Source organism: Seriola dumerili, unplaced genomic scaffold (assembly GCF_002260705.1).
Source record: "Seriola dumerili isolate Sdu_G_001 unplaced genomic scaffold, Sdu_1.0 BDQW01000052.1, whole genome shotgun sequence".
Classification (NCBI taxonomy): Eukaryota; Metazoa; Chordata; class Actinopteri; order Carangiformes; family Carangidae; genus Seriola; species Seriola dumerili.
This window is the reverse complement of record NW_019174307.1, coordinates 19,353,339-19,376,565: the sequence shown is the minus strand read 5'-3', so window position 1 is coordinate 19,376,565 and position 23,227 is coordinate 19,353,339. Positions and strand designations below refer to the sequence as shown.

Here is a 23,227-nt window from a genome sequence, read left to right as displayed (position 1 = left end):
ATCAGAAATCTGGTGCCTGAAAGCAGATGTAACAGCAGCAGGTTAAATACGGTATGTTTGACAGTTACATATGATTGTAATGTTGTCTGCATATTTTCGTACTGTAACGGGTAAATTCAGCAGTAAAATAAATGCATAAATTACATTATTTCTCCTTGAAATTTAGAGGAGAAGAAGTATAAAGCAGCAGAAGTACTCAAGTAAAGTACAAGTACCTCAAAACTGTACATTAACCGGATTTTTCACATCAATCTGTTTCTTTCGTGAGTTTAAAATGGCAAGATCTCTGTTTCCTTGTTATTCAACAATAAATTGTGTTAGGTGTTTGTGAGAGAGAAAAGGGACAGAACAGCAGATCGAGCAAGCAAACAAGCAGTCATAAGACAAGCAGAGAAAATAAGTTGCACAACTTGAATCAAGATAAATTTGTCTCTGATTTATATCTGAGTTCCCTTTTTATTTGATGAAGACGGTGCTGAATGGAGGCTCCTGTTCTCTCCGTTAACAGTGTTTCACCCTCGATGAATTCCAAAAGGGGCAAAGGGAATTCAGCTGGAGGTGAGCCGGTCTCAGCGAACACACGAGGCTCCTCGTCACATGCCTCCAATTTCTATTCGTTAGCACACAATGTGAACTTAAGTGACACAAAATGCTCTTTTCTCCTATGTAAAATGTCCACAGACTCACTGCTGGTGTAAATGGTGGAAGAGGTGAAACAACTTATCCACCCCTTTCTTCTATAAAGTGATTAAAGAGCCCCATCTCACTGTAGGTAAGCAAGCAAAGATGTAAAGCTGTAAAGGGAATTGTTAATTGCTTTTCCAAGCATTTATTAATCATTTAGTTTATGAAATATCAAAAGAATAGTGAAAAATTAACATTGGCAGAATCCAAGATGACATCTTCATTTTTCTTGTTTGGTCCGACCAACAATCTGAAACTAAACTACATTTAATTTACATGAAAGCATCAAATATTCATATGTGAGGGGTCTTGAACCATGTTTGACATTTCTAATTGATAAATAATTGAATCCACTGAGTGATTTTTTTTTTCAAAATAAAAGTTATCAAAGAAGAGCTTCACAATGACAAAACATATCTATTCAATATATTTTTTTAAAAAAGTTTTTTTTTATTATTTAAATTATTTTGAAAGATGAGAATAATTGTGTAAAAATGATCCTCATTAAGTTATTGGACCCCAAGTCCAGGAGTCCAATTTTCAACCACCAGTGTGTGTGTGTGTGTGTGTGTGTGAGGGCTATCCAGCTGTGAGTACAGACCCGCCCATTCATCGAAAGCGCCCGGGGGTCGCGCAGCCTCTGACGTGGATTGACCAGCCTGGCGTCCAATGAAAACGCGCCATAGCGTGACTCACCCTCTTCTCTTTCCAATGGCAGCGCGGCGTAGAGGCGGACAGCAGGAAGCACACTTGGTTGAATGGCCATTAAAGCAGCAATCAGCGGTAAATATGTTATGATGCCACGCTCCAAACAGACACCGAGCGGATTGTCCGAGGCTGCGAGGGCGCACTTTGGCACCGGGTAGACACTTCATGAAATACTGCCGCTGCACGGCCGCGGATTCGCTGCGCGTTGGAGTCTGGCTACAAATCAGATCAGGAGTCTCTCTCTCTCTCTCTCTCTCTCTTTCTCTCTCTCTCTCTCTGGGGAATTGGACAGTGATGGACAGCTGTTGGACATTGATTCAGCGCAGAAGGTTGACGATAAATTGACCGTGTCGTAGCACTACAGCTGTACCATGGACCAAGGGGCTGTTTTTTGTGGCTGCCACAGGAGGAGAAGGAGGAGCGGCTGAGTTTTTCTCCTCCGCTCAGATCAGCGCAAGTGTGCGAGGATCGTGATGATGCTTTTTGGCCAAACGTGAGGCTCCCACCGCCGTCCAGTGCTGCGATGTTCGCTCAGTACAGGTGAATTAAGACTTGACGGGACCAGATGAGAACCGCCAACATGGGATTCGCCTTTTTTATCCCCCCCCACCTCCGTCTTCACTGTCCACACACCGTTTACAAGAATACAGGAAACATGTCCGCAGATATAACGGATTCACGGCGTAATTGATGGTGTTGCGCTATGATCTCTGGGGACTATCTGATTTGTGTATTGGGTTTTGTCATCTACAGCGCGCGCTGCCGTGCAACCTCTCCATGGATGTTAGTTAATTGGGCCCAATGATGTAGAGCCAAACCCACCTGGATCTAATCTTCCCTCCTCTCGTGGCGAAACTGGCTCCCCAGTGACTTTTTGCGCATGTTCAATTGTTTTTTTTGTTTTGTTTTTTTTATTCCCAGAGCTTTTCACCCCTTCTGGTTACTTCTTTGGACATTTCCATGTCGATTTTAAAGATTTTAGAATGAATTTTTGCCTCTAAAAGTGGGAGAAAAAAAAACCTGTGATAGTTTGTTTTGACTTGACTTTAAAGATTTTAAAACGCTCAGATTGTGGCCAACTATGGGAAATTCAACTTATAGCAGACACGTGATGCGCCTCATCCTTGTGTCCTGACATTATTTTTCAGTGGAACAAAACTTTTAATGCAGTGTTTATTAGTTTGAGCACATTCTGTTGTTGCCTCCCGTTCTCTTAACTACTATGTCCAGATCAAACAGTGTCAGCCCACCCGGAGTCGGTGCGCCTGTGTTGAGGGGAGGGACCGAGCACAGATCAGCTTGGGGAGAGTCTGAGTCCGTGGCCAACGGGTGCCCATACTCGGCCAGATCCCCGCGCAAGAAGCTCACCCGGACTAACAGTCGGTGGAAGGAAGAGGATGATCCGGACCACCGGCAGCCCGGCCGAGCCTCTACGACCGTCAGCAGGGTCAGCTTCAGGTCCAGGTCGGCTTGGCAGGACCATGGCGAGGAGAACCGAGGCCGCGCGTCCCCTAAACGCCCAGAGGACGAGGTGAGACCCAAGTCTGTAGAGCTGGGTCTGGAGGAGCGGAGAGCCAAGCCGAAGACCAACGACGAGGAGGTCATGCCCGATGTTAACTTTTCTTTAGTGGCGTGCTGCACCAGCGTCATGCACGTTTTCAAATCCAAGAAGTTCCAGTCGGAGAAATTGGAGCGGCTCTACCAGCGCTACTTTTTCCGTCTCAACCAGAGCAGTCTGACCATGCTCATGGCGGTGCTGGTGCTGGTCTTCACGGTCATGCTGGGTTTCCACTGCTCCGGCGGGGCGGCGAGGCCGAGCGTAACTTATATGGTGGTCTTTTCCGTTGCCATCTTCCTCACACTCATACTCATGGTGGTCTGCAACAGGAACGGGTTTCACCAGGACCATATGTGGATTGTGTGCTATGTGGTCATCCTGGTGGTGCTGGTGATCCAGGTGATCGGAGTGCTGCTCGTGCAACCCAGAAGTGCCTCGGAGGGGATCTGGTGGACCGTGTTCTTCATCCATGTCATCTACACTCTGCTGCCCGTCAGGATGCGCGCCGCGGTCATCACTGGAGTTATTCTTTCCGCCATCCACGTGGCTGTTTCTTGGATGTTAAACGGCATGGACAGCTTTCTGTGGAAGCAGGTATGTAGAACAATGTGGCGTGTTTCTAAAGTTTTGAATTGAATCTGCACAGAGAGCTGGTGCTCCACACCTCCACTGCGCGCAACAAGGCACGGCTCAACATGGGCATTTCCTTTTAGAGCTTCCTGCTGCTGATCTTGTTTTCCCTCATTGTCAAAAAGCTGCTCACAGCGGTGGCACGCACTCACTCTCTAGTCGGGGGGGAAAGAGGGAAAATGAAAACGGGGGTACCACCATCTCATGCAGGGCAATTCTTCACACAGCTGCTTAAGTGACTTTTTGTGTTTACATGAAGGTGCAGAACAGATAATGCTCTTGAAGAGGGACTGTCCAAAAGTGTGTGATCCATCATGTCAAAACTACATAAACACACACACACACACACAAAAATCCAGAGTTCTTGGGGAGAAATCAGGGAGACAGTGTGATGCAGCCACGCCTTCAGACATTTTTGGCCATTCCTAATAAGTATGGACATTCTGCCTTCAGATGTGGTCTGACCTAGATCATGTGAAGCATACCGAGGCCTTTAAGTCTCATTTTTGACTGAAGGTCATTGCGTTCACTATTTAGCCTTAGGTCAAGAAGTCAGGTGCATTTTGGCTGATCAGAGAGGCGTTTGGATTAACTGGAGGGGCAGCTGCTAAGAGCAGAGGGGCATTTGGTGGAGGTTGGGGGCTTAGGATAAAATGATATCCAGTCAGGTCTTATTCACTCCTGCTTGCCTGAATGTTTTTGAAAAAGGGGCATTAAAGGGCACTTAAGCACAAAAAAAGTGGAGCTGTTTTTTTTTTTTTTGTCAGTCCAGTAACTTGCTGTCGCCATGGCTGCAGTCTGTCTCCTCAGCAAACATTAAATAGCTTAATTGACGACTTGAACTAGTGATTGGTAGACAAACACTTAGCTGCTGGTTGCCAGGGAAAGCGCACCTGGCTTGATCCTCCTCCAGTGTTTAACACACAAGTGCATCTATGCAAACTACAGTCAGACTCTCCTCTGCAGTTGGAGTTGGTTGGAGTTTCCTGTTTTTATTTTTGTCTTCCCAAATATTCCTCCCATTAGTTTAACTTTACCAATTATGTTGGACTCCAATTGAAGTGTTTTCCAAAAACTGGATGGTCTGTAGAAGGGCAGGATGATATGACTTCAAATCAATATTGCAAACTTTTACCACAGTTTTTTTTTTTTTTTGAGCTTTGTGCTCTTCATTTTTGCTAATGTGACTGTTTTCCAAGTCGTTAATCAAACTGGTGGCGTCATCTTTCGGTGGCTGAAATTGTTTTTCTGCAGTCTTTGTATTTGACTTTCTTTTTGTTCGGTTCCATCTTCACTGAAGCCAAAATGTGCCCAAACGGCAGACACGGCGTTCTTCTTAGGAATAAACTTCTCAGGTTGAGGCTCAGTGTTTCACTCTTACTTCATTAGAAATGAATGTTAATTGTTGTAAGTGTTGTAAGTGTTGGAAGTGTATTTCCAAAGAAGAACCAGTGGGTTCCCGTCAGGATGGAGTGTGTGACTATTTGTTGTTTATGAAAGTCTTCCATCAACAGACTCTTCAACATAATGACCTTCTATGAATGCAGAGGATGTTTATCTGACATATGAGGTTTCGTGTTTTATTTGTGACTGGGTATAATCATCACATCTTTTCAGCAACAGCTCAGATCTGCAGCTAATATAAATCCTGCTCTCGGCTTCTTAATTTCGTCCTTAAAGCACATTTGCAACCACGGCTATGTATCATATTTAGGACTTATTATTTTATAATAAACTGAAGAGCAAACTGCTGTTTAAATGCCTGAAATTTAGGCTGTTTTTACGGAGGGGGAAAACGTGTTGGCCCTTAGCTTTGGGAAGACTGATTTCAGATCGTTTGTTCGACTTCATCTGGACTTGTAATGAGCTTACAGTTGGTAGTTTCAGGGGATATTGTTTTAATGTGCTGCTGAGCCTACATGTTCCTCATAAAATCTAAATGCCTCTGGTAGTATTTTAACAACATCAATATTACTTTCGAAACATCTCTCCAGGGCCGGTGGAGTCCGTCTGTAATAAAGGTGCCTACACAAATGGCTTTAATTTTCCACCATTATTTAAAGGTACACTTAATTGCATCGTACACTGAGTTCTACAACTCGGTGGTATTAACCCCAAACTGTGTGTGTGTGTGTGTGTGCTGCCGCAGCTCCTAACTCCCACCTCATTGTTCTGGCTGTTTACTCTATTTACTGTTTTTATCAGGCCCTGTGTAGCTCATAAACATTCCTTCCAGCAGTGTAGCTCCTCTACAGTAGGTGCCTTTTTTTTTATAAAGATGCCTCCCTAAAACAAAATGATACGGTTTAACTCAGAAGGGTTTTATCCTTAAATTGTGATGGGCACTGTAAGCTTAAAGAATGAACGGAGATGCCTGTCCACGTACGTCCTGTTGCGGTTTTGGTCTGGGGCTGTAGCTCGTTAGCTCGTGGTTTGGTCTCGGCCCTTCGTTCCAGTTAGCCGGGTCCATGAAGTCATGGTTCTCTGAGCTCGCTGTGGATCCATCCGACACCTTTTCTTTTGGGATGAACTGGAACACAGACCTGGCCTCACTGAAACCTCGTGTCCACTCACTAGAAGCTCATCAGAAGCAAAGGGTCTCAAAGCGGTCTGTCTTCCAGGTGCAACGGTTTCAATATTGTGTAGTTTTTTTCACTGTTTTAAAAGGAAATTTCCACCTTTTTATGGGATCAGTAATGGTAATGGATACTTGGTACTGTACTCTGCACATTGTCCATACAGCGATATGTACATAAAGACAAATCACTTGCCAATAAATAGAGGCATTTAGATCCATTCACAAGTAAATTTTAATGCTTCAGAGTCGAGCTTCTGGCAAAAAACTGACCTGGCACGTAAAGATAGTGAAGTGGAGAAAAGATGCTTTACTCACACAGGTGGTGGACAATGGATTGCAATACAATGCAGCCGTGTCATTTTTTTCATGCTGTTGTGGCTGAATGGGAACAAATCCCTGCAGCCGGTTCCTAAAATCTGGTGGAAAGCCTGAAACCAGAAGAGTGGAGGCTGTTGAAGCGGCAGAATAATGCCCATAGTTGATGTTGATGAAATGAGGTTCAGTTACCACATAGAGATATAATGTTCCCGTCTCTATAATGTGTAAATAAACAGAATATAAGTCTACTGTTGAAGCCTAAAAGAGACTTGCACAGTATGCTCCAGAAATTACAAAAATGAAATGTCCCACACTTTATCTGGGCCATCAGTGGTGTATCCAACTTTAGAAAGAGAATATTAAATTGCACGCCATTTTTAAAAAAACCCCATGAAAGTACATGAACGGCCTCGTAATATGGTTCAGCCTCAGCTCCTTCACCAGTCGTCTCAGCAATCGCATCAGGAATGAAAACGTGCAAAGAATGTGTTGAACACTGAAAAAGGATGTAGGATTTCGTCCCCTTTTTTGTTTCCTTTTGGAATCTAATGTTTGGTTATATAAGCAAAGACCGGGCTGATAGTTTAGTTTTCTTTTTTTTTAGTTTTTTTTTTTTTTTTTTTGTGCGAATGTGACCCAGCATCTATTTGTCTTTTCTGCGAAAGCCACATTGTCATTTGATGTGTTGATGTGAGTGTGTGGGAACGAGCTGCTGTATTTGTTGTTCTTTCCTCACCATGCTGTTGTTTTTAGCATATCTGTTCTCTCCTGTTTACATAGGACCCGGCTCTTCGCTGAGTTAAACCGCTGCTGTTTATGCGAGATCCCAAGATAATGCCATTTTCTTAAGCGTGTGCTCCCAGGAATATGTTTTATGTGTCTTTTTTTTTTTTGTTTAATATGTTGGGTTTTCCCAAGTTTTTTAAGAAATGCAGCATCATTCAACCTTGTAACCTTCCTTAATACTCTCTTTCATATTAGCCTGAGCAGCTGTACCGGAAATCACATTGTTGCAAAATTAGGATGAGGTTTTTACTTTGATTTTCAAGGTGTTAGTTAAGCTTTGCAGTAAATTTCATCATAACCTATTTTAAATTTACTCCGTGTGGCTGTCTGTCTGTTGTGCCTGTGCTGATGCCATTATAGTGGTTAATTTTGCAGGTCATTGCAGAGGCCTCGGAGGGGGAGGCTCTGCGCTGACATTGTGAGGGAAGCTTTCAGCTGCTGTGTCTTCATCTTTGCTCCAAGATAATAATGTCCAAATGCCACAAAATACACAAATCGCACTGCAGAGTCTCGTCAGCCTCGGTGTGAGAAGCAGATCAGTCATACGCCTGTTTGTTCAGCCCCTTCATCCCCTCATTATTCCTGTCTCCTCTCATGGATTAGCCTGTCATGTCTTCATCAGTCCAGTCGTGTCACATATTTGGTTTCTTGAGCAGGTGACATCAAGGGAAGATTCACCTCTAGTGTTAGGAGGATTGCTGCGGTGTGGTTTGTTTGGTCAAGTAAAAAAAAAAAAAAAAAAAAAAACAGTGCTATACAAACTCTGGTGGCTCCAGATAACAGGTTAGAGTGTGAGCGGAGTCGATATCTAGTTGTGGTTCATTACAGGTGAAACTGAAATCTGAACTGGGAATAACCTTGCAGCATAGCTGGTTTTATGAGGGTACGGAGACGGATGTTGACAGGATGAAGGACAGGACTCTTGTTCTCCTGTGGCTCTGGTCTGACCTTTTCCAGGGACCCGGTCAGCAGGCGTTTGATGATTGAAAGGTCACAAAAAGGCCTAAAGATGACCAGGTTAAAATCTGGGCTACGTCTGTATGTCAACTACTAATTTAGACAAAAGGAAATCTTTGGTCTTTTCACAAAAAAGTACCTCAGGTTGAACTAGACATCTAAGCTCACTGGAGAACTACTTTCTACTTCCAGTTTCTGTTCCTGCCCCCTCTCCGAAATCCTTTTTTCCTCAGCGTGGTGTTGTCTGACAGCCTGGGAACTGTTAAGGTGGAATTTGCAGAGCTGAAATGCAGCCTGTCCAGTAAACAAGCACCGGTTGGTGCTAGTATCAGTGTTGGGAGTTGGTATGGGAGCTTGTAGTGTTGTTGACATTTAAGGTCAGACTCATGATGGACGGCTAAAAAAAAAAGGCTAAAAATCAAGCCAGCAGAACCAGTGATATCGGGGTTTTTTTGTTTGTTTTCTTACATTCTTCTACATTCTTTCATGGCTAATGTAGCTTCGAGCCACTAGCCTTTTTTTTTCCATTTTCAGACTTGCCCCTTGTGCCAATTTATCTGACTTCATGCAGCGTCTTTTGGAGCCACAAAAGGCTTTATACAACGCTATACAACTTTTGTGTTGTACAAAAATGATCTCGACTTGTTTAACTTTACCTAATCTTCGCAGTTTCTTGAGATATGGTGGAAATGCAAACAAGAAGGAACTTCAGGCTCATGAGTTACTTCCTGAGTTTGTTTCCTGGGACTGTTTGGTGGAAAAGCTCTGCTTCCATTCTTCTCTGCCCCCTCTCCAAATTCACGGAGAAGGGCATGTACGCAGGCCAGTCCTGGCTGGCAGGATTCCAGTGGTAACAGGGTTTTCTGCCTGTCTAATTGAATTGCCTGTTGCTCGTAATGTGTGGAAATTCAAAACAGATGTCCACATCATCTCCCCTTGGGTTGCCTGTCTTCTCGCAGCCATCCCTCCTGGTCCTGACCTGCTTCTAGACATGCTTTTAATTTCCCTGCGAGACTCAGCCCCTGTGGACAGACTTTTAACCAATTCCCTCCCCCCGTAGGACAAGGTACATGTTCTTGAGAGCAATGAGATAAAGGTGTCCCTCAGGGAAAACTGTCTGAATCAGAATCTAAACACATAGCAAGGTTCACTGCTTTGTCCCTGTCCTCCGTGGCAGCGTCCAAATACGTAGTTTCAGCTGCTGTTTGCTTTTGTTTAATTGTATTTGAGAGAGTGAGCACCCAGAGGCCGTGGAGTGTGACCGAGGATGCTGCAGTTTTGGAGATAATATTTGAGCCAAACATGGATGCAGGGCCAGCCTGAGTACCTTTTTCAGAAACCACTGCTGACGCATTCCCCTGCGAGTCCAGAAAACTGTGCTCAGTGCTCCTGTAACTTAGCAACAGATTTTATTTCACAAACACCAACCGGTTCCTCTCAGCGCCTCCCTGGGAGCACCTGTGTATATTTTACCTCCACTCACAGACTTGCCTGCACATCCTTTTGTGCACTGGGTCAAACGGACACTCATAACGTCTATAGACTGCTCCTGTGCATTGTGTTGCTCTTCTGTTCGCTCAGTGTACAGGATGTGCAATGTGTTCTTTATTTTGTTTGTTTTTTTTAATAAAACCAGAGCTCTTGCCAAAAGTGGTTTGTAAGATGTTGAAGTAGTTGGTCTGATCATTTCGATATGAATTGATGCTAATTTTTCTTCTCTTTATTTCTGTTTATGATTTAAAAAGAAAAAGAAAAGAAAAGAAAAACATTGGCACAATCTGTACTTGGTCCTTCTTCCAAACATCCAGTGTCATGTAATGGCCTGAGACCTGACAACATGACTAACGCATGAGCAAGTACAACTAAAACTTAACAGAAAATCCTAGACATCCATTGTTTGTGTTTTAGATTGTTCTTTTGCTTTGAGGCTTTTTTAGTGGGGTATTTGTATTGTAGAGCATTTTCTTCTACTGTGTACTGAATGAACTACTAATCAGACTAAAAGAAGAATCTGGAGAAAATTCACTTTAAGCGTAGAGGGAAAAAAAAAGTCCATCAAATCATAAAATCTCACCTTTTTTATACTAAGCAGAAATTCTAATCATGTTCTCAGTCCTAAAAGAATTTCAGATGAATGGGTCAATGCTGAAGTTTTATTCTGCTGATGGCGTTGTCTCATCTGATTATTGTCTGTGTGGGAGCTCAGAAAGCTCTGCAGGTTAAAGAAGCAAGTTTGGTGACGACGGCAAAGTCGTTTCAAATCCGACTTTTACCAATACAATTTGTCCAGTGGACATTTAGGTATTTTTTACATTTCAGAGTTCGTCTAGGAAGCAAGAAACGTCTTTGTGCAGATACAGAAAACTTTTATTGTGTTCACTTAAAGGTAGCAACGGATGAAAGTTTCAGCAGCACTGCTCCTTTTTCATCTACCTGTGAGGTTTTAATGGTCAAGGTAACACAGTTGTGAGGATGTTTCATTGATACAAGCATGTTTGATGTGAATTGGACCCGTACAGTAAATGCAGTACTTGTCAGCTCCGGAGCAGCTCTGTGGATATGCTTTTTCTTGAACCGTCCAACCTGTTATGTTCAGCTGTGAGTTATATTTTTAGTAAGTGTTTGTTGACGTTCATTTAAGTTCTTCTGCTTCAGCTAACCGTCACGTTTAGCCACGTCGTCCTGAATGGCAGTGTGACTGAAGGCTGAAGATGTGGCTGAAACTTGGGGAAACTGTGGAGCTTAAGCTTTTTCTTGTTAAACGACGTGTTGCATATTTTAATAAACGGAGAATGTCCTCTCATTCTGATGTCTGCATGTTCCTGTAATTACAAGCTGATTATGTGACAGCGAGAATCTAAAACTGATGGATAGTTTCCACTTTCACGTTGTCGTGTTTCCACTGCGGCGAGCTGAGCAACACTTGGTTTGTTGTGCTTGATTGCTTCATTCTGCTCATCTGACATTCATTAGCTTTAATTAGTTTGTATTCTACGAAGGGATCTGGACTCACTGTGATATTATTCGAAGGGGGGGGCGGGGTGAATAAATAATTACGATGCACATACGTACTATGGAATTGTTTGTCCAGCGAGGTCGTTTCTCTCAGCTTGTATTATAATGAAGCGGTAGGAAACTGCTGGTAAATAAATCTATTAATCTTCATTATTCTGAGAAAAGGCAGGTTTTCATTTTCTTCTTTCTTTTTTTTTTCCCTTATATTTAGACTGAATTGCCATTTTGTTACTGCTTCATTATTCAGTCTGACTTTGGCTCCTTGTTGTTTCTGTGTTTGGTATTTCCTATCGTTCTGCCCTGACCAATCGGATGTGGCTGCTGTACGCAGACGCTGTGTGAGCCCGGCGTTTACAGTGTTAAGACGTGTGTTGAAGTAAGAAAAGGTGTAATTTTCTTTTCAGCTTCTACTGGGAACCGCTCAGGCCACTAGAATCATAATCTTTACCACTGCAGATTGTGTGTATAAAACCTGACCTGACTGCAGGAGGTGAAGAGGATCTTTGCTTGGGGCTGGGGTGTGGAGTGTCTGGTCAGGAGGGAGACGATTATGATCGTCAACGCTGACCCTCATGACTTAAAGAATCAGTCATGTCCACTTCACACAGGTGTTTATGAAAGCAAAGCAGGGTTTGAACTTCTCTCTTAGCGCAGTCATTCATTTGAATGAGGCCAGTCCAGCGATGCAGTGGGTGATGCCAATGCAAGGGGAGCAAAAAAAAAAAGAAAAAAAGTTGCACCTGGCTCAACTTTTCCCGCAATGCAGCATGTCATCATCTGGCAGGGCGCTGCGCTGGTCAATCACATACAGGCACAATCCAGGTGGAGTATTTTGTAATGTCGTTGTATTTCTGTTTCCTCACAGTTTTGCAACAGATAATAAAATAATAAGTGATAATAAAAGGGTCCTGTCTCTGCTGTACAGTGTTTTGGCAGCTGAAGGCCTTTAAATTCACAGATCTGTCACTCAAACTGGACTTCCTGGCTTGTATTTCATGTTTCACTGGTACCTGAAGCGAGACACCCCCACCAACACAGCCCCTCCCCTCGTTCATTCTTTCATTTCACATGTGTACAGCTGCTCTTTTGCTCTGTGCAACACTATTAATTCCTTTGAGGAGAGACTGTCTTAAAGTGCGTCTCGTTATTGCCACCTCTGCAGTTCGTTACGTTCAGACTACAAACGCCTGCGAAAGACACGGAGCTCGCGGAGAGAGATTAGGCAGCGTGATGCAGCCGGGGCGGAGGGTACACACAACTGCAGGTTTTCTCACCTTCAAGCCTGGACGTTCAGAACAGCCTTAACAGTTTTGCCTTTTAGGCGTGGATGGATGACACGTGAAAGAAACTGAGCACCGTCATGCAGCTGAAGCCGGTGGGAGTGAGGGGGTTTGCAGGGGACTAGCAGCCTAATTAATGCACCTTTTACTGGTGTTTTTTTTTTTTTTTTTTTTTTTTTTTAATCTTGCACACTGCACTGCACTTTTGCATTTGAGTTCCAGCGTCGACTGGCCACACAGATAAGACCCCTGAACCTTGAACATTGCCAGCTCTGCCACTGTGATTTGAAAAGCCTGCTGTTCCCTCCTTACTCTTCTGAATGCACATCCCTTCATCATCGTCATTGGCAGCGCAGAGGTGAAAGGTGTGTGGTTCACGAGTGAAGGTGGTGGTGGGGAGCTGCAGGCCTCACTTCAGCACTGTGATGAGCTTTTAACTGGTTTCCTCCTTTACGCTGCTGATGTATTTAAGCTCACAGGTTTATGTTCAGGCCCATCTGGTACGTCTTTGTCCGGCGTTCAAAGCGTCATAGATCATAGATTTTAATGGTTGCTGCTGGTCATCAGGGAGTTTAGATGATGTGAAAATTTCCTCCCATCATGTGCCATTTCTATCCTGGGTTTTGCTTTGGTTACTGTCAGACATGGGAATATTATTTTATGTCTCAGCCTTGTTAAGTCTGCGGCAGTTTGCGTGGTTAGCGTGACTGGGTGATGATGCTCAAAGTTAGGCTGTAACCCCGTGGTTCGTTAGACTGTGAGAAGAACTTTGTTCTTTTTTCAATAAGGCATCTGAGAACAGACTAAACGACTGAGATACAAAATTAGGCAGTAAATTGTTTACCCGGGAAGTAAACATTTCTTGCCCACACACATTTTACTATTAAGTTACTTTATTTATAGAGCACATTCAAAACCCAAAACGGTCAAAAGAACTTAACAAATAAACAAACAGTAAGAAAAGTAGTTATGCAAGACGTGAAGTGAATCTTTCTTTCTCTCTAAAAAGTGACATTTAAACACACAGTTTTTCCTGGATAGTGTCAGTAGTGAACTGAATATGAAAATATGGCACATGGTAACATGCACACTTCCCTTCTCTTTTCACACTTCTCATTCTCCCCAAGCCAAGCTTCACAGTGAATAAGGCCTCTGTAGCAACGGTGCACAGCACTGACTCAAACACAGTGCTCCCTCTTAAAACTGTGCAGTTATTAATGCATTTATATCAGAAAGAGTGTTATCACTGCTGAGAGGACAGAGGAACATTGAGAGCTGTTTTACCTTTTTAAAACAGTTGTTCTTCCCTCTTATCGGTTTCTGTGCAAAACTGTCTACCACCCAAAATCCAGGGATCTGACCAGATCGCTACATGCTAATCGCTAATGCTGCGCTCTGAGCTGAGCGGGAGGTTGTCTTCTTGGGATATTCAACATTTTGCACCCATTACTTTTGCAATCCATCCAATTTATAACATAAAATCAACACCTCATGATGAACTCCCCATTAGCTCCTGTTTGTTTTCTACAACCTGAGAGCACCTGTGTATCATGATATTGTCCTGCAGAAACCTGTCCACACACAGTCTTCGTTTCTGGCCACATTTCTTTGTCCATACGTTGAATGGTTCGTTGTCTGTTTTAAGGGCCTTTTTTTTTTTTTTTTTTTCTTCAAATGATTTGTTTTTCTCGACACATTCAGCCGAAGCGGGTTTGTTGTTCCTCTCAGTGACGGTAGAGGGGTTGTACTAAATGCAGATAGCCCATTTTTTCATGTCCATGAGTGGCCAGCTCAAGCATTTTTAAGTCTGAGTGTTTGCTACATGGTTGTGTGGTTCTGAGCTGGATGTGTCTGTGCTGTGTTGTGTAGTTTTGTGAGCCTCATACATTCACCACCTTTTTATTTAAAAAAAAAAAAAAAAGCTTCTCCTCTGCCTGGCCCTGTATTGTGGCCTTTTTAATTTCCCCTCCAGGACTCTTAATGTGGGCCTGTTGACACTGAAGTTGGGTCATTGTGTGAGGTGAACAAAGCTCCACCAGTTCTTTGATGTGCTCTCTTCAGTAGAGGAAACCCATTATCTTCTAAAGAGGTGTCAGCAAATGACTCATGCTGTTGAATCTCAAATTCAGATTCATTTAATTGTTTTAAAAGGGACAGTTCAACTAAATTATAAAAGTGTTATCAGGTATAACTAGTGAAATGTAGCTAGCAGCTAGTTTTATGTGGCCAGATTTAAAGACAACACCTTCTGTTTTGTGCGGTCACACTGACTTTGACTTTGACTTTGACGCACTGAAAGTGTCTCTTGTGTAGAGCTGTTGTGTTTTTAAGAAATCTGTGACTATATAAAGCAGTTTTAGTGATTTCCACTTCTTCTTAGGCCACGTTGGCTTGTGAAAAAACGTTTCCAGAGCCGTCTAAAAACATTCCATCGAGATAAATGTCAAGAAAAATGTTTGATTCAACAGTAGCAATAAGTTCATTTTAACTGTTTGCAGTGTCCCATCTATTATTCAGGCTAACTGCCCCAGAGCTCCAGGTCCCTTTGTGCTGGACGTCAATGCAGTAAAAGTAAAAATTGAATTCAAGTTTTGTACTCACTCAGCTGACTGTGTATGACGCCATTCAAAACTAAGCATGCGGTTGACCTGAGGCCTGCCTCACAAAGCAGAATAATATGGTTATCCCGCTAACTTTGCCCCCCCCCCTCTTGCTAACTAATGCTGCAGACCAAACCTCCCAGTCTCTCCCAGTTTTTGTTCAAGTTCACGGCTCGAAAACGTGAAAGAGAACCACCTCCTCATCAAACATCTGTCGCGTTAGAACTCGCATTCACGTAAACATGACGAGTACAAAAGTCCACAGCACTGATGTGTTTGCACATCAGTGCAAGACTTCAACTTCTCTGACACTTTATGTGATGAGAAATGGGCCTATAGTACATGTTTACTGTGCAACCAATTTATCACACGCTATAAAACAGGATTTATAGCAGATAGCAGGTGGATAGTTCCTAATGGTGTGAGTAATAAATAAAATGTACAGTCGCATATTAATTATTAATGCTATTGCTGTTGGTTCAGTGCAGTCTTTTGCACTCGTATTTCATCACTGCAGCCCTGGAGAATATCAGACAGCGTTGTTAATATCAGAATCTTTTTTTACAGACTGGATGATACAACAGTATTGGTTATGGTGGACGTATCATAATGCACTCATGATGTACTTGTATCAGGACATGCATTATCTCTTGCTCGAACTAATGTGTTAAAATGACTATGATATCGGCTTGCCTATGACAAAAGACACCTTTTAAGCTCTAGTGTGTTAGCACAGTCTCATGACCTCAGTATTGACTCAGTTTATTTGCTATAGTGAGTGACTGTCGGGAAACTAATGCTCATTTCCCATGATCAGCCCTCTGTGGCTGCTGTATTGCCTGCCGCTGACAGCTCAGCCTTTGATACGAGGGGGACGAGCAGCCGTTTCCCTGCGGTTTCTCTCATGATTTTTTCCCTCGTGAATGAGTCATTGATTTAATGAGAAACCGTGTCCCCAAAATGTACCGTATAAATGTGCTAGAATCTGCGACGCACATGAACAAGCGCACAGATTATTTCCTCTTGATGATGCCCTCGGAAGTGGGAGAGTGAAGGTGAATTTTCATACGGGCGAGAGTCCAGAATGCAAAGCGGCGACTGAAAGATTCAGTATGGATGGAGGTCTTGATTACTTTTCCTTTTGTTGTGATTTGTGACATTGGACTGTATAAATCTTGACTTGACGACTGCCACGACTATTTTGACGGAGCTTTGTGAAATCCAAGGATGTAACAAGTGATATTTCTGGATATTCATGTAACTTTTAATTTTACTGGCAGTCGGTTAATTTCCACATGGAGCTTGTATTCAGCTGTCAGCACAGTGCATGATACAGTGTTAAACAAAACAATTGAAAAAAGCTTGACAGCCACTTCTGTGAAGCTCTGATGTTAAACGCGTCCCTGTGTTTCGGGTGCTTTTGGATAGTTGAAGTGACGGTTTAAATGCCAAAGTATCTTCTTGCACGTGCATGAGGATACCCAGGTTGATCATAAGTACTATATTGCTGCTTGTATTTCCTGTGTTATGCATCTCTAGATGCACAGTTGCCATTTCAATCAGGAGAGAATTTATTCTGAATCGGCGAATAAACTTTTATTGCCGTGTGCAAAACGAGGGGGAAAGTGAGAGATGGGACTCTTTGGTGATTAGACGCCATCGTGATGTCATCAGATGTGGGGGAAAAAAAAAGGGTAAGGCTGTGTGAAGTACAGGAAATCCCCCGGGGGGGGTTTAGACACTTGTGGTGGTGCTGGTTGATGGGAAGAAGAGAACGCTGGAGATCTGGATGTGATGAGGAGCTCCAGCTGGCACTGGGTATGAAGACTGGGGGTGGGGGGGGGGGGGAGGAGGGTCGCAGCAACACGCAGTGAAGTGACAGCTGACAGCAGGAGAGGTGAGAGCAGATTTTAAAGTTTGACGGCGACAACGTGGTTGCCTGGTTACTGAAAACACCTGAAGTCAGAGAGGGAGAGAGAGAGAGAGAACCGTGAATGAAAGATAAAGATAGTCTTCCTGATTGAACCTGCGCCGAGCTTCATATGAAGGCAGCGTGTTTTTGCTGTTGCAGCTTGGATTCAGTTTGATTGTTTAAATATCCACTTCCTTATCATTTATTAATTCTTCCTGTTTGCTTGTTGTTACCTTGTTGCCGTGCAACCAAAATAGCTAAATATTTTTAATAACTATTTGAGCAGGACAAGAACAATTGTTTCCTAGAGGATTGTGCCCTTTTCCTACAGGAGTCCTCGCTGCTGCACCACTGCTTGTATCTGCATGCTGGGACAAAGAGTAAGTGCACAGACTGGCCAGCCTGGGGAAGCAGGGTTTTTTATTTATTTATTTTTTTCCCTTCATGACCGGAGTGAGCTCATAGACCAAGACTTCAGTCCAGAGTGAAGTTGTTGACCTGTAACATTTAGCTGGAGAGAAGTTTGTTGTAAGCACAGAGAAAGAGTGGGAGGTTTAAAAATAGCAACGACTATGTAATGTGTTTTAATGTGACCCAGGCTGAAATGAGGACATGACGTATTGTTTTTCAACATGGCGGTGTGTTTTGTGCCACATGCATTTTTATGAGTCAAGTCGCCCTGTCTGTTGGCTGCATAGGGGATGTTTTCTTCTCCCATCTCGCAGGCTTACCTCATAATCAATGAATCAGAGGCTCTCAATGAACGGAGTCAGCAGATCTCTGCGTGGGTCGTGGCTGCAGCTGGAGCGGGAATCAGATCTCAGCTTAAACTTCATGAATACAACTCATATTCTGATGTGTTTGTCTCTGGCCTCATGTGTAAAACGATCAGAGTCTGTGATATCCAGGGAAACAGTCCCCGTTTCCTGGCTGGATTTACTGTGTTGTTCAACCTTCCACCTGCCCATATGCTTCCCAATGTAACCAGAGCCTCTGGTTTGACATGGCAGATCCTCGCCATCTTTACATTGTTTCATCCGTCCTGTCTTTGGTGATGTAGTTGTCCATAGTGGGGGGGGGGGGGGTTGCTTGTTCAAGACTCACATTTGTTTCATATGATGTCATAAAGTGCAGTTGTAAATACCATAAGTCAAAGCTACTTGATGAGTAGAAGTGGAATATTCACTCTCCTTTTTATCTCTGTTTTGGTCTCCACCAACTCAAAATATCCGGCTCTTTGCCAGTGTCTCCTTTAGTGCTTGGCAGGAACAACCTGCTAATCAGAGCTTCCTGCCTGATGCTGCTGAAAATGTGGTTTGTGTTTAAATTTTGTTGAACAGCTGGAGTGATGGAGGACGCTAACTGCTTTTTTTTTTTACTCGCTAACGTTGTGATGACGCTCGCAGAGCTACGACTAGTTGTTGTCAGCTTCAGTAAAAAGTTCACTCCACCGCCACCTCTGTGCTGTCTGCTGTTTTTGTGTGAGAGGCTGCAGCTCGACACCAGAACGCAGTACAGTTTTTTATTTTTTATTTTATTTTTTCTGGTTCATTTGGCTCACGCGCTGCGTCTTCAAAACCCAGCATGCATGGCGTGTGTCAATAAAATCATTTTTTTCTAATTCATTGTTTCAGTCAGACTTTTGCGACGTGGTTATTGCACATGTTCATATCGCTAATCATACGCTTAATCGGTCAGCACTAGAATTGACATGCGTCTTCAGTGATCCGATCACAAGTGGACAGCTCTAACGTCAGTTCACACCTGACTTTAAAATGCGTCTCCACATGCGTCTTGGTTGACAACTTGTGATCGGATCTCATTTCCCCGCTTTATATTAAATAACCTCTACATGCCCCACTCGCTCGCTCTCACACACACTATAGACTGTAAATAAAGATGGACGTACCCTCCCTGACGTCACCCGTAGGTTTCTGAAGAGCGGTTTTGAAGCTCAGAGTCGGCTGTTGCGTAATCGCCATCTTGGCAGTACCTGACTCCGCCAAGCTCCTGTCTAATCCAAAAATGGGCAAAGAGGAGGGGCGTGTCTTGAGACGAGACTTCGGTGTGCTCACCCGTCTGTCACTCAAAGCGGAGCAGAACTTTAAGCCTTGATAAAATTTAAACGAGTTAGTTATATAAAAATTCACCCCCCCCGTCCAAAACTGGCCAGGCTGTAAACATTTTTAGCCTTTAACACAGGAGTCTGAGGATTGACTCGCTTCTGGAGCCAGCCTCAAGCGGCCATTCGAAGAACTGCAGTTTTTGGTACTTCTGTGTTGGCTTCATTTTTCAGCCTCGGAGATTGCCGCTTGACACACACACTCATATACACACACAAGCACATTAACAACGGACCTGTCTGTCGATTGGCTAAAAACAACAACGCATACCTGTTTATTTGCAGGCAAGTGAGATCCGATCATAAGTGGTCAATCAAGGCGCCTGTGGAGACGCCAGGTGTGAACTGACGAACTGAGAGCTGTCCACTTGTGGTCGGATCACCCGAGACAGATGTTAATACCAGGTCTGGACCGGGCCTATGAAACTGTGGCGGGACTAATCAGACTGTGGTCAGTAGAGTAGGCGGCCCAGGATGCATTTGTGTTAAATCTGCTAAAAGAATGAGGACACATGTGGCTCAGACCGCCTGCGAATGTGGTCTGAGTGATCAGATCTCAAATGCGTTCCTCGATGCATCTCGGGTGCGTTCACACCGGAGCTGTGCTGACGGACGATGGCATCAGTGATCATCGATCATGAGAACTATCGGCGATTGCTCATGCCTTTGCAAATGTCAAGACAATATTTGACTTGTTCTCCCATTAATGTAGTTACTTCTTATTTGTAGTATTAAATTAATACTAAATTGAATTTGCCTGCCACAGTTTAACGTATATAACCGCATATCACTGACGCACATTCATAATCATCCATCGTTAACATAACAATATTGATTTTGGCAGATCTTTTGCTTCTCAAACAACAAACCCTCTTCCTGTGGCACAATAAATGGTCAACTTGTACTTGTGTCACTTGCATTGTATTCTAATAGTTTTCATAGTGGGGGAAAAAAGTTTTCAAAGTGTTTGTAGTAGGCTTCCTCTCATGATACAGACTGAAGTCTCTCCTGCACAACCCTGAGATTTCAAAACGAGCATAAGTTTTCATTATTACAGATTCTTGTAGCATGAAAAAGGAAATTATTCCAAACGTAGTTGAAGTGTTTTTCCCCCTCACCGTTTTGTGACAGTTTGCACCTTTTCCTCTCTTCAGACAGTGTCACTGAAGAGTCTGACTGAAGCATGTACGCAGCGCACAAAGTGTGCTTGCACGCACAGTCACATAGCGTGGCTCACAGGCCGCCTTTGTCAAGGTGGCACGAAGAGTCCATTGAGCCCATTATGTGCTATTATGCTAATTTTTAAAAGTAATTCCATTATCATCAGTAATGAATGCAAATCTATTGTCCTGTCGTCGGGTCGTTGACAGATAGAGGGTGGATAATATGGTGTTTTTCTGTTACTCATACAAGAGATTCACTTGCACATTTACAGATGACTCACCAGTGACATGATGGTGTGAGAAATGGCCTTTGGTGTGATAATTACAGAACTGATCATGCAGACTATTTACAGATCTGAAATTTTATGTAAAGGCGAAGATATTTTGGTTTCATTTTTCTACATATCTCACTGATGTTCTACAAGACAAATGTTTTAGTTTTTTTTTTTTGGACTTACAGAGAAAACAGATTCAGTCTACTTGGCATCAAATCTCACTCTAGCTCTCACAGACCCCTTCATAGTTTTATAGAGGCGCCATTGTGAGAGAGACATAAAAGCAGGCTGCTCTGGAGGGAGAGTGCATGACAGAGGCTAGATATGGGGCAGAATGCCCATCGCCAATTACCCCTCCTGCAAGGGGAACAGAACAGTTTGAGGCACAAATGTCCCATATGGAGAACAGGCAGCACTTTCAATTGTTTTCATAGTTGATTTGCATGTTTAATCAATATTGTGGTCTGTAAAATGTCAGAAAATACTGAAAAATGTTGCTTACAATTTCCAGAACCCCAAGGTGACGTCTTCAAATAACTTACTTCATATGATAAACAGCCCCAAGACCCAAAAGGTATTTAATCAACAGTGATAGAAAACAGAGAAAAGTCACATTTGAGAAGCTCGAAACGCTGGACGACATACAAGACAAATCGATCATTAGATCGTGGTTAAATAGTGCAGTAATCTAAAAATGGATGGTTTTTAATTAGTCATCAGTTTACGTATGAATTAACTCTGCAGCCATCAGGATCATTCACATGCTAATTGCTTACATGTATTGTGTATTCTCGCTGTGGGGAATCGTCTTATTTTATGCAAAACATTTACGCAGCGCATATTGATCGGAGTGCTGTGACTCAAACTGTATCATCCTCACATTATACAATGGAATGGTTTCCCTCAGAGGAACAAACCGTTTGAGTGTATTTATTCTTACTGGGGAGAGAGAGAGAGAGAGAGAGAGAGAGAGAGAGAGAGAGAAAGAGAAGTGTGTCTGTACATCTGTTTATTCTTTTTATATTTAGAAAGGGCTGGTTGGATTGTGCTAAAACTAACTCTGAAATTACAGATGGTCCAAATCGGGCGGGAAGGGCCGTCTTTCAGCTCTGAGGTTATCATTATTCTGTGGCTGGTTGTCAAGGAAAAGCCTCAGTCCTCAGATCCCTCTCCAGCGATGCTTCCCACATGTGTTATGACTGCGAGGCGGAGCAGCACAGTAACACAGGGTGTGATAAGGCTCAAGAGTATCCCCACCTGGCCTTATATGGATGGAGTTTGAACCTCCACTGCTTTCTAAGCCGAGCTAGATACAACCGCTCAGGAGCTGCGGGTCAGGGATGAGTAAGAACTGTCACCCTCATGCTTCCCTGATCCATGTGTCTGCTTGTAAACTAAGTCGCATGCAGTGACTTTTCAGTGACTCTCAGGAGATGATGCTACAACACCTGTTTTATAGTACAGAGCTCTGGTGTTGGAGCCCATATATAAAATAATATATAGTGTTTATAGAAACCATTCAACAGTGGTGCAGTGGATGAAAAATCAGATTATCATCCGAAGCTTTTTGTAATTATTTTTAGTGACTGTGCATTTTTCATTGAAGTGACTTCCTGTCTTCTGAGTCTAAAAGCATCAATAATATTCAATATTTGATCTTAGTTGTCATTTCTCCATCTCTCTGAAACAACTGTCCTCAAGTTACAAAGTGTTACAGTGTTGTGTGACACACATGTATGATGAGGGTTGAATCAAGGCTTTGAGCTGTCTGGAGTTCATAATGAGATTTTAATTGATTAAAGGCACATTACAAACTGCCGGCATGAGTTGGTTTGGTGAGTAAAGTAGTTCTGCCTGACGGCGTAGACGACGTTCCACCTCACGTCTTTGTGATGACAGGAAGTGGTACTGTTTGACCGGTGCCCAGTTCCAGTTTGTCACTGGATGATGAGATTAGAAAATAAACAATGTCTTATTAGGAAGATAAGGTCACTATAAAGTTGCTCGGCCGCAGCACAGACACTTTATTGGACTGTTCTGTGGACATGGTTGTGAGATATGTCATTAGGGGCTAACTGAACACTTACTGTCCACCAGGCTGCTGCACATTGACTGCCACTGTATGACATGACCAATGTGTGCTATGAGCATTAGATGTGGCACACTGGTTGACAACATTGCACATTGGGGCTGGTGTGTCTTGCACGTAACAAAATTAATATGTAATCTCGTATTATCCTTTTTTATATTAGCAAAGTCATTAAATAGCAACAATCTAATTAATCAATATCGAGAAACACAAGTTTTTCATTTCTGTCACTTGTCAGTTAGAATTGTTGACCCCGGGGAGTCTTCACCTCTTGGTTCTGAATCCTCAGCTTCTTGTCTCGGACTAACAACTTCAAATTCCTCCAACAAGTAACAAGTAGATTTTTTCAGGTTGCCGCCCCTTCAGTGAACCGAGTCGACCACCATGGTGTTGGTGGATGGTGGCATCCAAAAACGGCTCCCTTTGATGCCCACAACCCCTCAAACTCTAGACCAGGATTGACTGTATATATTTTTTGACATATATTGTTTCCCCTTGGAAAAACAGTAAGTGATAATGTTTCAGATCGTCTCGGATCGTCAGTACATTTCG

General features: G+C 43.1%; 1 protein-coding gene across 1 annotated transcript in view; it reads left to right on the top strand.

Moving 5' to 3' along the window:
- Positions 1-2,614: 2,614 nt before the first annotated feature.
- Positions 2,615-23,227, top strand: part of adcy5 (adenylate cyclase 5) — an 84,071-nt gene continuing 63,458 nt past the window's right edge. Inside the window, exon 1 of the mRNA XM_022740648.1 lies at positions 2,615-3,544. Coding sequence (XP_022596369.1) covers positions 2,615-3,544 — 930 coding nt within the window. The remainder of the gene's footprint in view (positions 3,545-23,227) is intronic.